General features: G+C 39.6%; 2 protein-coding genes across 5 annotated transcripts in view; both read right to left on the minus strand.

Moving 5' to 3' along the window:
- Positions 1-257: 257 nt before the first annotated feature.
- Positions 258-6,702, minus strand: ubap1la (ubiquitin associated protein 1-like a). 3 transcript variants are annotated; one of them, XM_047819317.1, is made up of 7 exons: positions 6,643-6,702; positions 5,332-5,452; positions 4,486-4,618; positions 3,731-4,345; positions 2,839-3,018; positions 1,700-1,801; positions 258-831 (listed from the first exon to the last, which is right to left on the minus strand). In XM_047819317.1, exons 3-7 carry the CDS (start codon positions 4,615-4,617, stop codon positions 697-699), a joined length of 1,164 nt encoding a protein of 387 aa, XP_047675273.1. In that variant the 5' UTR covers position 4,618; positions 5,332-5,452; positions 6,643-6,702; the 3' UTR covers positions 258-696. The 3 variants fall into 3 exon arrangements, with proteins under 3 accessions (XP_047675273.1, XP_047675272.1, XP_047675271.1); XM_047819316.1 differs by lacking the exon at positions 6,643-6,702 and adding an exon at positions 6,128-6,244; XM_047819315.1 differs by lacking the exons at positions 5,332-5,452; positions 6,643-6,702 and having other exon boundaries at positions 4,486-4,653.
- A 681-nt stretch (positions 6,703-7,383) lies between these two features.
- Positions 7,384-13,868, minus strand: part of peak1 (pseudopodium-enriched atypical kinase 1) — a 63,074-nt gene continuing 56,589 nt past the window's right edge. For both annotated transcript variants that reach the window (XM_027163826.2, XM_027163825.2), the window contains 2 exons: positions 11,967-12,676; positions 7,384-11,594 (listed from right to left, as the gene is read on the minus strand). In XM_027163826.2, the coding sequence (XP_027019627.2) occupies positions 10,485-11,594; positions 11,967-12,676 (1,820 nt within the window). In that variant the 3' untranslated portion in view covers positions 7,384-10,484. The remainder of the gene's footprint in view (positions 11,595-11,966; positions 12,677-13,868) is intronic.

A 13,868-nucleotide genomic window follows, 5' to 3' on the forward strand; every position in this document is an offset into this window, starting at 1 on the left:
TATATTATAAGAAATTAATTTGGCTTTGAACACTTTTGTGCACAGTGAACATTTATTTTATTAGAACCAAGAAATACAATTTTAATCGATTTTTTTTTATAAAGCCTTGATACAGTATTTACTAAATACAATAAACAATAGTTAAAAAAAAACACGCTCTTATTTTGGGTAAAAAATAAAAATCATCGTGTGTGAAATTTTGTGTGTGAAAGTGCATATATGTACCGTAAATATATTGAATTACAACAACAAACTAGTCCGAATTCTTATGTCCTTTTATTGTATGCATGTAACCTTGTAACAAGATTCAATTAAGAACAATCAGAAGATTTTGCTGATGTAAATTAACAGCTTTACAAAGGACTGTAAATGAAATGTATTACTTGATGTAAAAAAAAGTAAAGTAAAATGTGCTTGGGTGCACAGAATTGATCCTGTACAATATGTCACACAAGACTGCGTTAATAGTTCATCACAGCTGATTAAGCCTGATTATAACGTCATCAGTTAGTATTTCTAAGCAAACAAATCCACAGCACATTAACACATTGCAATTACCTTCTAATCTATTCATAAGTACTGAATGTGTAAATATGTATTGAGTTTAGAAACATATAATATATAATAAGTATGTGTACAATAATATTTATTTACATATTGAATCCCATTTAAAATCTTATCACATGTGCAGAACGTTCAGGTGACGTGCGTGACGAGTTCCTCCAGTGCTTTCTCCCGGTGGTTGTCATGTAAAAGAAGAACTTCTTTAATAGTGCTCTGCTGGAAGCCCATTTCCCCGAACTGAGCCAGCAATCGCAGGAACTCTGTAGCCTGGAAGACACACAGAGGAAAGCACAAACTAGATAACCCATTCAATTCTCAGTCAAGTCTCAGTCTCAGCAGGAAGGCTGAATATAAAGCAGCCATCTTAGAGACATTAGTACATAAGAACAGTCGTATTTATTAATGTGATCTTGTTAAAAGGTAAAACTGTATCATTTGTATTGGCCTTTAAGGGGTTTGAGCACTATCATGGTATGTATTTTATTTTTTTTATAATATCTTGGCAGGTGCTTGATACAAAAAAAAAAACAAGAAACAGGAAAATTTCTTGCTTACAAAGTTGATCCAATTCTCATCCATTTGTTTTTCAGAGGACATGCTGATTTATGTGCTAAATTGAAATTTTATAGAAAACAATTTTCACTCCTACAAATTCATTCAATCTTCTGAGATTTAATCATCAAAGATTAGATTTAGGCAATGTAGGAAAAAAGCTTTGCAAATACTTTCAGCTTATATTACTTTGCAAGAAGGCAAATAACACCAAAGTAGCAGATTTTGCATACAAAAGTAACCTAATATTGGAAACAGGACCACGAAAAAAAAATCCCGCTCGTAATTACGACATCGTGATGGAGTTCATGCGCGTTCAACTAGTAATAAATACGACCTTTCTACCGCCTGCATTTGACGACATTTGTGTTGGAATCGAATGCACGTTCGTCTCAAAAGCTGATTTCGATTTTTTTAAGGTAGAATCATTCACATAAACTACAAATCCGTTTAATTCCGACCAAAACGGCTCGAACGGAACTGACGTCGTAATTCCGACATAACTGCAGTTGCATCATTGCTAAAAGTCCTAAATCTTACTGAAACAATTAGAAATGTATTGAAAACAGGGAATATTTCTCACCTTGCTCTCACAGTTCTGAAACATCTCCATAGCGTCCTCCACCTGAGTCTTCTCAAACCCCAGTGCACACAGACGATCACGAGCCAACAGATAATTCAGAATCTGCACGAATACACACCATGAATTTAGTTGTTTAGCACCTCTAGTGGATTAATCCGGGTATTGCAACTCTTTTTCCTCCCCTGTTTAGACAATGCTGATGGAGTCCCAACCCCTGCATATAACATTCAACAGATTCTTACTGGGACTCAATTTTAACTGATTCAAAATACTAAATAAACAGAAATAAAAAAGTTATTTACTCAGCATGTGGTAGCCTAGCAGTTAAGGTGTTGGGCTATCAATCGGAAGGTTGTGAGTCCGAATCCGAGATCCACCAAGCTGCCACTGTTGGGCCCCTGAGCAAAGGCCCTTAACCCTCAATTGCTCAGTTGTATAAAAATGAGATAATGTAAATCACTCTTGATATAAGGGTGTCTGCCAATGTAAATGTACTTTTAATGAATATTATATGATCAAGGCTAAGGCTAAGGGGTGGATTATCAGTATTTACTGCAATTATTTTGGGGAAAGATTTTTTTTTCGTTTTATCCCGGCCCTTCGGAAGCTACACAAAAGCTATTCAAGTATCACAAGATAAAATAATTCACACTAATCATCCTGTTCAAAAGTTTAAACCCCTGGCTCTGAATGTATTGTTTTTGTGCCATTTAACTGTTCAGAACAAACAAGGGACTCATTAATAACTCTCACAATATATAAAAACAGCCACTGGTCCTCCAGGGAACAACACACAGGATTCCGAATTGAGCGTGTGGAAACATTTGAACTGGTTCATTTGTTTTAATTCAGTTATTATTGTGTCTTGTGGACTAGATGTAAACACCAGTTATGTTCGTGCAGAAATGTAAAATAATCCCTCCTGCCTGAGTTCATATATGTTTTGTAATAAATTTTGTTTGTACTGACGATAGCTTTTATGATTTCCCTAAATATAAAGCAGTAAGCAGCATGATAAATGAAATAGTTAACTTACCACTTTGCATAAAGTGGTCTTGAGCATGGGCATCAAATACACCGTAGAGCTTCCTGATAAGCTAATACTAATACAAAAATAGCAATGAGTATGTGTGTGTTACCTGCTCTGCACTGCGCGTGCCAGTGCGCTGCAAAGCCAGGATGGCAGAGCGTAGTGTGTATCCATGAGCAGTGATGCTCTCAACCAGTTCTCTCTCTTCCTGGCTCAGACCATACAGCAGCTCCACAGACGAGTCTGGGACTGAGTGGCGATCTCCATGAGAAGTACGAGGACGAGTGGCCTGCCCACACACACATAATAAAGAGAACATGCTTCTTATTAAATGCCAACAGAATCTATCAAACTGCCACCAAAATCCGAGACCGTATTGAAAATCTGGGACTTCTAAATAGAAGTAAAATGAAATAAATAATGTTTTGATTTAAGATTTAATCTTAAGCTTTGACACAAACTTGTGCATTCAGAAACTCTGAAATTATTATATTCATTAAAATAAAAACATTTTATATCACATTAAGCCACATCGTTATATCATCGCAGTAAAATTTTTTATTACTCATATCTTTTTGTCTAAAAATACCTAAACTTAATCGCTGTAACATTACTTTAATATAATTTTAATTTCTGCACAAAAATAAGACAGAATACCAACAATAAATATCTTAAATATAATCAAACTGATCTAGTATTTCTGATTCTTAGTTGATACTAAAATTTTTAAACACAAACAAAATTGCTAGATTTTTTTTAAAATAATTACAAGCTTCAAATTTATTTTGGAAAATATTTTCCTTCCGTTTAGAAATAAATGTTTAATATTTTAATTAAATTTTTAAAGCGACGTTGCTCCATTTTATTAAAACGATTTAAGGTACGTAACCCCTGTGCTTTGTTTGAACAGTTAAAATAAATAAAGTCTTTATTTTGAAGTGTTCATGATGACAGATTTTTTTTTCTATCGATAAATACAGCTGTTTGTGATGTTTGTAGACCTGCAGAGAAGACTTGTGTGGGTGAGCAGAAGGCTGCGGGCCAGCTGAGGAGGGTCTGGGCTGGAGCTTGATGTTTGTGACATGTGATTTGTGAGTGATGTTTCGTTTGGAGCCTCCAGAAATGTGTTTTTTGTGAGGTCGTGAGGACCTGAGGCTCGGTGGACTGCTCATCTCCTTCAGAGAGCTGCTGGAGTTTTTGTGGGAGTGGACCGGTGCTCGGGGTGACACGGACCTCTGAGTATCTTGAAGCAGGCAAAATTTGGATCTTTCTCTGCTCTGAGAGCGGAAACATTGATCTTCCTCAGGAGAGGAACCCTCATCATCCTCGCTGTAGCCAGCAGCATCGTGCGCAGAGTTGTCTACGAGGAAGTGCGTACGAGCGAGGTGCCGTCTCTGCAGGTCCGCTGAACTCAAGCTCAGGCTGCGATGTCGCTGTGCTTTATCACACAATCCCTTTCTGCAGAGGTGTACAGAGCGCCTTTCCTGAGGGCTGCTGAACAGGAGCCAGTACGGAGGGCAGGACGGGATCACACCACCGAGCTCAGGAACAAAATCATGCTTATTAGAACGATCACGGAACCCATTCAGAACCCAGTTCTCCAGACAAAAATCATACTGGAGAGAAAAAAAAGAACAAAATGGAAATGTACATTTTACGCTTTTGTTTAATTGTTCAAATGATCTAAACTCCAAAACTATTGAAGTGTGTAGGGGTGTGTGTGTATGAACATGAGGGAGAGAATGAGAGAGGGAACCTGCAGGTCATGCAATTTTTGGTGGTAGTCTGGGATGATGATTTCTTGGGCAGTGACCGGCACCATCATGCCCAGAGGCTCATCTAGAGAACCCAGTGGAACCTTAAAGGGAACATCATCCAGACTGCCCATTCTTTTGCCAACACACACACACACACGCACACACATGCACCAAACAAGTAACTAATTGTAACTAAAGATAAATAATTGAGCTTTTTGATTCTGGCACTTTTAAGCTAAAATCACAGATTCTAAATCACAATTTCAAGATGTTTGTCTATTTTGCAGGAATTATTTATACTCCCTATATTTTACTATAGTTTACATTTGACTGCATATTTTTTAGATATTTAAAATAGGATGCACATTCAAAACAGTCATATTTGAAAATTGCATTTTCACATGCTGTCAGTGCCTTACAGCTTCGACTCCTTTATAACCCTGTCCAGATTCCCTGTGGTATAATGGATTTACAATATAATGGAACCTTACTGGAAAACCAGTGGACTGAACAGTCCAAAGGATATAAAGGAGCTTAAAATGTTCTTCATGGAAAAGCATGCCAAAGTCCCTCTACTGCTAAACGTTAGACTTTACAAAATAATAATAATATAATTAATTTTGAATCCATTACACCTACAAGGAGTTCCCACTTTTTAGACTACATTGTTTAAGATTGTTTAAACATGCTGGTGTTCAGTATTGAATTGTATTTCGGTAATATGGCTTAATTATAATGATTTTATAATCATTCACTACTATACAGAACAATTCTTAAACCATGATGCTGTCACACACAAACACACACACACACACCTGAAATGATCACATAGTGAACACACTGACCTGTCGTATTCTTTCACACTCGTGAGCTGTGCGTGTATGATGCTCCGTTGTTTGCAGTCAGTTGTGTTGAGCCACAAAGCTAACACTCTTACACTGAGTCACACACTAAGCCTTTTAGCACCTGGTTTCCAAAACACACACGTCCATAACAGCACAGGATGTTTCGGATAAAAGTATTACATCAGCAGTAAAAGAAAAGTGCTTGTGTAAACGTACACGTACACACACACACAGCTACATATATAATATTATATAATTATATATAAAATGTTGTGCAGCTCTGTACACCTTTTATAGTATTTATATATAATGCAGGTGTTTTTAATGTCACGGCTGATCGATGTACAATTTAACAACCGTTACTAACGATTAATAATTATTCATGACAAAAGTAACAGGGCTGTTTTAGACATTAGCACAATGATTCAATTTAAGTTACATTGCATTTGCTATAGAAAAAAATATGCTTACTGTTTAACTGATAAAAGTAGAATAAAAAAAAACTTAAATGCCATCACAAGACACTACACTGTTCGGCAGGAGGATATTAAACTGCACCAAAGCGTTTACCTACGTACATCTAGGCTACAGATATTAAATCACATTTCATGTAGCATTTCTCATGAACATGAAAATTATTTCAGCTTTAATTCAGTAGATCAGAATTACACTGAATAAACGTTTACATACACCAATTTGACACCAGTCTCTTTAAGCAGTCTGGAAGACTTCTAGAAGCTTCTGATTGCCCAATTGTTTACATTTAGAGCCTTGACACCACAGGAAAATTAAGCACCTCAGCTGAAACCTCCACAAGTCCGGTTCCTCCTTAGGAGCAATTTCCAAATGACAGAAGGTACCACAAGCTTCTCTACAAATAACCGTTTGAGAATCTAAACGTCTTGGGATTAACCTGAAATGACATTGTTCAAGAAAGAGAACCAAAAGATCAATGAAAAGTCATAAAGAGGTTCAAATTAATCCTAAAAGTAAAGGAACTGGTGAACTACGTGTATCCACTATTAAGGGAGCGAAACATTGACATATCCTGAAACTTGTCACACAAGGAGAAGCCCCTAGTAAAAGACAAGCATAAAATCAACAAGACAATGAATGAAGGGTTTCATATGGAGAACAAAGGCTGAAGAACATCATCCCAATTGTGAAGCATGATTATCTAGTAATCATCAGCCAGAATGTTTTTACTGAATCTTCTCCAGGACAACGATCCTACAGCAGTCCAAAAACATTTGTTGACCCCAAAGTGAAAGTATCGATGTGTCCAACAAACCGAGACCTTAAAACCCTCACCTTAGTCCCAGTAGACAAATTGTGGACTCAAGTGAAACTGTCTGACTGAGGAGGCCCACAAACCTGAAGGACTGTGAGAATCTTGTCTGTTGCATTATTCAAAGGTAAACACACCAAAGATGTATGTAAACTTTGTAAATATTGGAAATTAAAGCTGCATCGTTAAAACTACTTTCTATGGAAATAAAACAGATGCCATAACTGAAAAGATCTTAAATTATTTGGAGTTGTAAAAATGTATGTAAACCTTTATGTGGTCACAGGCGTGGCCCCCTGAAGGGTTAACGATTTATACGTTTTACTCGGTTACAGTTCAAACAGACCTACTGTAAGGTATATAAACAAATTAAAATGAACAGTTTATTAGCCTTATTTCTAAGAGTGTACTATGGTGTACAGTGTATTTATGGGACACACAGCAGAAGAGTGGCAGTGTGTGAAGAGCTCTGTGCAGGATTAAAGCCAGACTGTAAATACATGCCTGACCTTTATGGCATAAGAATAGGATCACAAAATGCTGAGATAACTCATTCATCAACCGGGAGAAGTGTGTCAGAGATTACACACTCGCACTAGGAGTACACACACACACACACACACACACACACACACACGTTAAAATTGAACAAGAATTACACAATAAAGTTATATTGCGTCACTAAATTTGAACACTGACAACTAGAATATGGTGAGCTTGTTTCAGTTGTGTCGATATTTTAAAATGAACACTCATACAGGATATAAAAACATATATTCATATTTTTATTACTACTGATAACTCAGACAACAAGGAATGGCTGTATGCCACCAAATGCCATGAGATACATACATACATTTTTATATATATAAATATATATATAACGGCCAATTTATATATATGAACACTAATGGCTTTCAATAAAGTCAGTAGCATACTTATATATATATTTATTAGGCATTAAAATACATAAAAATCAACCATAAAATACACTCGTGGAAATAAAAAAAAGCAAAACAAGCATTGATTATCAGAACATCGTCCAGCATGAAGTGGTGAAGGTGAAGTAGAGCCAAGACAGAATAGTGAGCCTGGAACACAAGGTGTTGTGGTGTGTGTACCATTCTAAATCTATTATATAAAACTATAATATAAAAACGCAAAACTATGATGGAAGGACGGCCACCGGTGCAGTCCACCAACATTCCCCAGTAAGTCAAACAACCAACCTCAGCAGCATTGGAGTCTCGTAAGGAATACACGCACACACCCATGTACACTTGCTGAATGAACGCATCTCCTTCTTAGAACGATTCCTAATTAATTAAAAACAGAATCAGGATGCTCGCTAGTGGAAAGGAGCAAAAAAAGACCAAAGGTTTTTCAGACAGACACAGATGAATAATGGCTCAGACAGACTCTGTGTGTTTTCTTAGCCACTTCGACGTGAGCAGATCAGCTACTGTATTGCACTTTTTTTTTTTTAGTGCAGTGCTTCTCATCATATTTATGAGCTATGGCATATTCTGATCCTCACAGACACCCAGCATAATATGCATATACAGAATTATAATGTGAAATAATATGTACGAGTAGTCTTAGATTACACCTTTTCATAAACCGAGCCATCAGATGGAATCAATCTTCAGGTCAATGTTAGATTAGATATCCTGCCTGCATTTTGCCTTGCTTTAATCTTAACATGCATCCAAGTTTACCTTGAAAATGAAATGATTGCAGTTGTGGGTTAACATTAAAATGTTCAGAACATTGATTGCTAAAGGTACACACAGGGCTGTGAATGATCATGTGTATGTTTAACTCATCAGTGTTGGACACGATACAAACCCAGCTGAAAGAGCAAGCTAAGCTACATTAGTGAGAGAGCTGTGAATGTACATGACTAAGCAAAAACAGTAATTCTGTATTGAATGAATTATTAAACCAACTGTTTAACAAAAAATGGCAGTTATACATAATTTATATCATAATCTATTTTTTCTTTTTGAACAATCCCAGGCTTGTTGAAATTGTGCCACGGACCACAGGGGCCCTGAGGGCCGCTGGTTGAGAAACACTGCTTTAGAGCTGTTCGGCTCACACCACTCTTTATCTAGGTTCAGAATAAAAAAGGAGGATGATTTCCAGCAAATTCACAATTTTAGCACAACATGGCTCTTGGATTTTCTCTACTGATCTGAGTGAGCCAGTTAGCTGACTGGTCCCTGTGGAGGCAGACCTGGGACTTGCCGCTGATTCACATTCTAACCTCTTCGGCCCCTTTCCTTTCAAAATTAAGTGCACACACAAACACATTTTTACAATCGGGCATATTGATATAACAAAAATGTAATACACACACACACACACACACACACACACACACAAGCTTGTGAACATGTGGAAATTGTTTCAATGCAAAAGAAACTGAGCTGTGCCTTGAGGCAGGCGTTGTCAATAATTATGTGCCTAAAGGAAGTAACTGTATAACTGACTGCTGCATAAAATCAAGCACATACACTATTTAAATACTGCTTCCATACGTAACAGATATCATTTACAATGATTGCACATCAATTCATAAAAGGTACAAAAATGACCGACCTTAGAAAAAAAAGCATGCCATTCCAACCCATTATTCTCTGGGGCTGCTCCGCCCCCAACTCATTGTCTGGGTTTTGAGGAAATGGAACTTTGATCGGAGCGCTTGAAGACGCTCCAATCACCACAGTGCACATTCACTAAACTCCTCCGCATATTTCAGTTCCGGATCTGAAAATCCGGCTGCTAATTCCGTGTGTGTTTGCATAAGGACACTTTAAGTAATGTAGATCTTTGCTGCATTAAAATAGATTTTGTTTCAAAATTTCATTAGTTTCATGTGAAAATTACATGCCGCCTATCTCGTAAACTTTGGTAAATTCTGGTGGTACAAAAATATCTCACTCTTTGGAATCATTCGCGTCGACTTTCTGACACTCAAGACTGTAATACAGAAATAGAGCTCAAATTTAAGGAATTTCTTTCACTAATAAGTTAAATCTCGATCTCATCTAGACTTTTGAGTGAGACAGGAGGTTCTCAGAGGAGAACATGACTAAAGAGCTGATAGATGGTGAAAGAGAGAGATTGAGAGCGAGTGGCAGAAATACCGTGGCCCTCAGTGGTATCTTCCATCTGTGGCAGCTGTGGTTTAATGAACTCCTTATGCTTCACACACAGCTCTAAAACCTAGAAACATACATCCTTTACTCTCCCTACACTACATCCAGCATTAACATACTGCAACTACAAAACATTCGTATGAAATCTCAGACCCTTTGCGAAATCCTGAAATGCCTAAAACTAGTGTTGTCCCAAGTCGAAGCGGAGAAGACAAGCTGATGCCAGATCAGTTCTCTCTCAAACAGCTAGCGTAAACAAAGGAAGCATTTTATCGTGAAGGCCAAACTGTGAGTCGTTCTGCAAATGTAGTCACACTGAAAAAACAAACAAACGCAAAATAAAACAAAACAATAAAAACAACTAATGGGGAAAAAAAAACACTGCTTTTCTATTAACACAATTTCTAACACAAGAACCAAACAGCATGGCTGGTTACAAAAAAAAACAATTCAAAAGCAAAAGCATTATTTCAAAATTCTTCACCACTCATTACTAAAGTAACACAGACAGAGTAATAAAGCACAAACATGTCTTGCACGTTCCTCAAATTAAAAATAATAAAACAGATAAAAACAAACCAAGAAAGAAAAAAAGCATACAGCGCAAATGTGTATGTGCCAGCAGACTCCACCAGGCACTTGGCCTGTGATATAAAAGCTGACTGGCTGTTTAAACGAATCTAGGTGTTAAGCATCCACATTCAGATCTGCTGCAAAACACGTACAACCCTGTCAATGGAGTCTGTGGTGGCGAAGGCCAGGTACTTGCAGCAGAGCCAGTCCTCTAAGCTGACTCCACCGCCGCTGTGGCTGGCGTCTAGCGAGCGCTCGGCAAACTTGATCATCATGAGTGTACGCTTCAAGTCCAGCCAGTTCTGCAGCGCTGCATGTCGCTGAATGGGAAGAGGTGCAGCACGCAAGAGGTCGTCGCGTGGCCCCCACAGCAGACACTGCAGGCATGCCCGAGCTTCGGCCACGCCAATGCGCTCGGACTCGTCAGTGTGGAGCAAGAGACCTGCAAGCCGCATCAGACCCTGAGAGTATAGGGACCGTGTAGGGAGTGGTGGCAGTTGCTCCCTCTCCTTCAAGCCAGCTGCATCCGCCAAAGGATTGGGTTGGTGCAGCATCTCATAGATTAAAAGACCCAGTTGAAACTCATCACATTCAGTGTAACGCACAACGCTCTGCTGCTTGGCCTGAGAGAAGTTGCTGATGATGAGGCGAGCTGGGCAGGCAGAAGAAGCAGAAGCAGAAGTGCTGTTGTTATTGGACTCTGGAAGCTCCAGGTTCCAAGGATCTCCTGGATGACAGTGCACAAGCAGCAGGTTCTTCAGGTGCAAGTCGCAGTGTGACACATGGTAGGGCTTCATGTGCTCTAAGCCACTACACAGCTGAAGCAGCAGCAGGCACACTTGGCGCTCATACAGCTCTGGATTACGCGAATGCCTTGCTGAACCCTCTTGCACAAAATCGGCAACCGTTTGGAATGGGACCTCGCGTGTAATCACCACAACTCGGCTACGCAAACTCCCACCATGGCACACCATGTCCCCCGGCACTGCTATGTTCCCCTGCCCTTTCTCATCCTGCCTTTTCACTTCACTCTGTTCCAGATTATGCTCCTTCTGTCTCTTTTCACCCCTCCCTTCATCACTCTCATCCTCATTCTCCCAGGGCAAAAGGCGGGCAGGAACATCTGCCAGGAAGTGGCCACAGTCTTGCTGGATGTTGTAGTGCACAGAAAGGCTTTGTCGAACAGCCAAGCTGTGAAAGAACTGCTGCTGGGTCTCCTTCACCTTGTACCTGCAAATCTGGGAAAGAGAGATGGAGAGATACATTTTAATGCATATAGTATTAGTAACGGTCATCTCTAGTTCTCACAGAATGGAGCAGTGGTCAGGCTACAACAGTAATCCTAGGCAATCGTGGACACAAGCTCACAGAAACTGGACCTGGTCTTTTTCCGGTTTTCAACAGCCAAGTTTCTATCAAAGCCTCCGATTCTTGTAACAGGAGTGAAACCTGATGTGATGGTTTGCGATTGTAGCTCAACTACGCTCATCAAAAGCCTGGTCGTTTTACTTCCTCTCAGGAATACTAACTAACTGTTGGTCTACAAAGTACCTAAAACAAATTAAAAACGTGTACAGCCTCTAACTCAGAGAGACAAAAATGAGACCTACCTTAACAGCATAGTTGACGAGTGGGTCTTTAGAGTAAGAAGCTGTGTAGTACACAGCGTCTTCTGCCTCGCAGCATGGCTTGCCAGTGGTAAGTCTGAAATGGGACCAGCTGTCTGTGCCAAAGCGCAAAAGGTCTTTCTGACCAGCCATGAAGCGGTCCTCACAGCGGCCAGCCAGTTTGCGCAACGTGTCAGCGTGAAGATTGCGAATGCGGCTTGCCACCTCTTCCCAGCTCTCCAGACCCCTGTAAAGAGCAAGCCTGCGGGTCTTACTGGCTGTAAGGCTCTCTGTGCTGCGGCAGCCCCGTCTTTCCCGATCTGGGGCTGTGCTGCTGTTGCCTGAACGGGAGATGCTTCGCCCCCCTCCCACTGGCCTCTCCAGTGAGTCCCCTGACTCATCTAGGTGACGAGCATCAGAGCTGAGCGAGGAGCTCTGACTGGCTGTGTCCCAGGTGGAGTCCAGGTCATAGAGTGGATTTGCCACGCTCAAGCTTGCGCCACCAGGCTTGACCTCACCCCGGGGCCGGCGAGTCATTGGTTCTATGGTGAGTGTTGGCTCTGTGTTGGCTCGTGGCACAGATTTCTTAGGTAGCGGTGGGGGAGTGACTTTGGCACCTAGATTGAAACCTTCAGATTCAGAATGAACGCCATCATCAGACGTCTTGAGGTGCCTGGGGTGCTTTGTGGGGATCAAACTGGCCCTGGACTGACCTGGGAAGAGGGAAGAAGCCAGACAAAAAATGTCAAAATTATATGTACTTTTGAAACCTGCAATGCGTCCACAGGCCCCCCAGATACATGATTAAGATCAATCCTGGACCAAAAAACAAGATTCAGACAGACAGATTTCCACTCATTAGTTTTAGCATACAAAATCCCAAATGAAAATAACCAGAACTAAGATTAAAATATAGCTAATGTTTAAATAGCTTGGCCAAAAAAGATTTCAGTAGATAGTGAATATCTACATTGATTGACTACATTGATAGTGTAGAAGAGAAAAAATAGCCCAGATTTAGTTCTGCACATTTTGTTTGTGTTTATTTTTAAAGTCTTATAATCAATTATAAGTTTGATAAGTCCACCAAATGCCATTACAATTGTTTGTTGTGTTCAGATGAAGCAAAAATCAATCTTTTCGGCATGTTGGCCTCCGAGGAAATATATATAAAACTGCGTACAGGGAAACGCATGTGATCCCTGCTATAAAATATGAGGTTAATCACTGATGGTTTGAGGCTGTTTGTAGCTTAGGATTCAGGAGCTTTCGAGAAGATTAATGGCATCATGAATTCTGCTAAGTACCAGGATAATTCAGCCCAAAACCCGGTTGCCTTCGCCAGGCGCTTCAGGCTTGGCCATAGACAAAACTTTTAATAAGATGATGAGCCAAACATTCTTCCAACAATCAACACAAAAACAACGCAATGAAATTTAATGTTTTAAAAAAGTTCTGAAACACCATTTAATATGACAGTGACAAAGCATTTTAAGTGCTCATGGACTGCACTGTAATATTTGCTTTTACTGGTGTCAGGAAGAGACAGGAGTATTTACTATGTGCTTGCTGTGGTTGTTGGATTGCACCCCTTCCCCCCCCGTGTGTATGAATGGAAATTTAAGGCCTGTGGGTAATTTTGACATCCCACTCTTACAAAACAAACTAAGCTCATATTTGATTTATGACTATCTCCAACTTTAATATTCAAGTAATAACATTCCTGCAGAGTTAATTCCCTCCTCCATACGCAATCCTTCACTGTAATTATTAGTTATGGGTATATCATGCAAGCTACATCTGAATGCTAGAAAAACACCTAGATGAACTGTGATGCTGATGTCCACAAATGCCGCCTTCTTCTATAGAGATCCAATGTGTGTGTGTGTGTGTGTGTGTTTCTGT

This window comes from Tachysurus fulvidraco, chromosome 10, assembly GCF_022655615.1.
Source record: "Tachysurus fulvidraco isolate hzauxx_2018 chromosome 10, HZAU_PFXX_2.0, whole genome shotgun sequence".
Classification (NCBI taxonomy): Eukaryota; Metazoa; Chordata; class Actinopteri; order Siluriformes; family Bagridae; genus Tachysurus; species Tachysurus fulvidraco.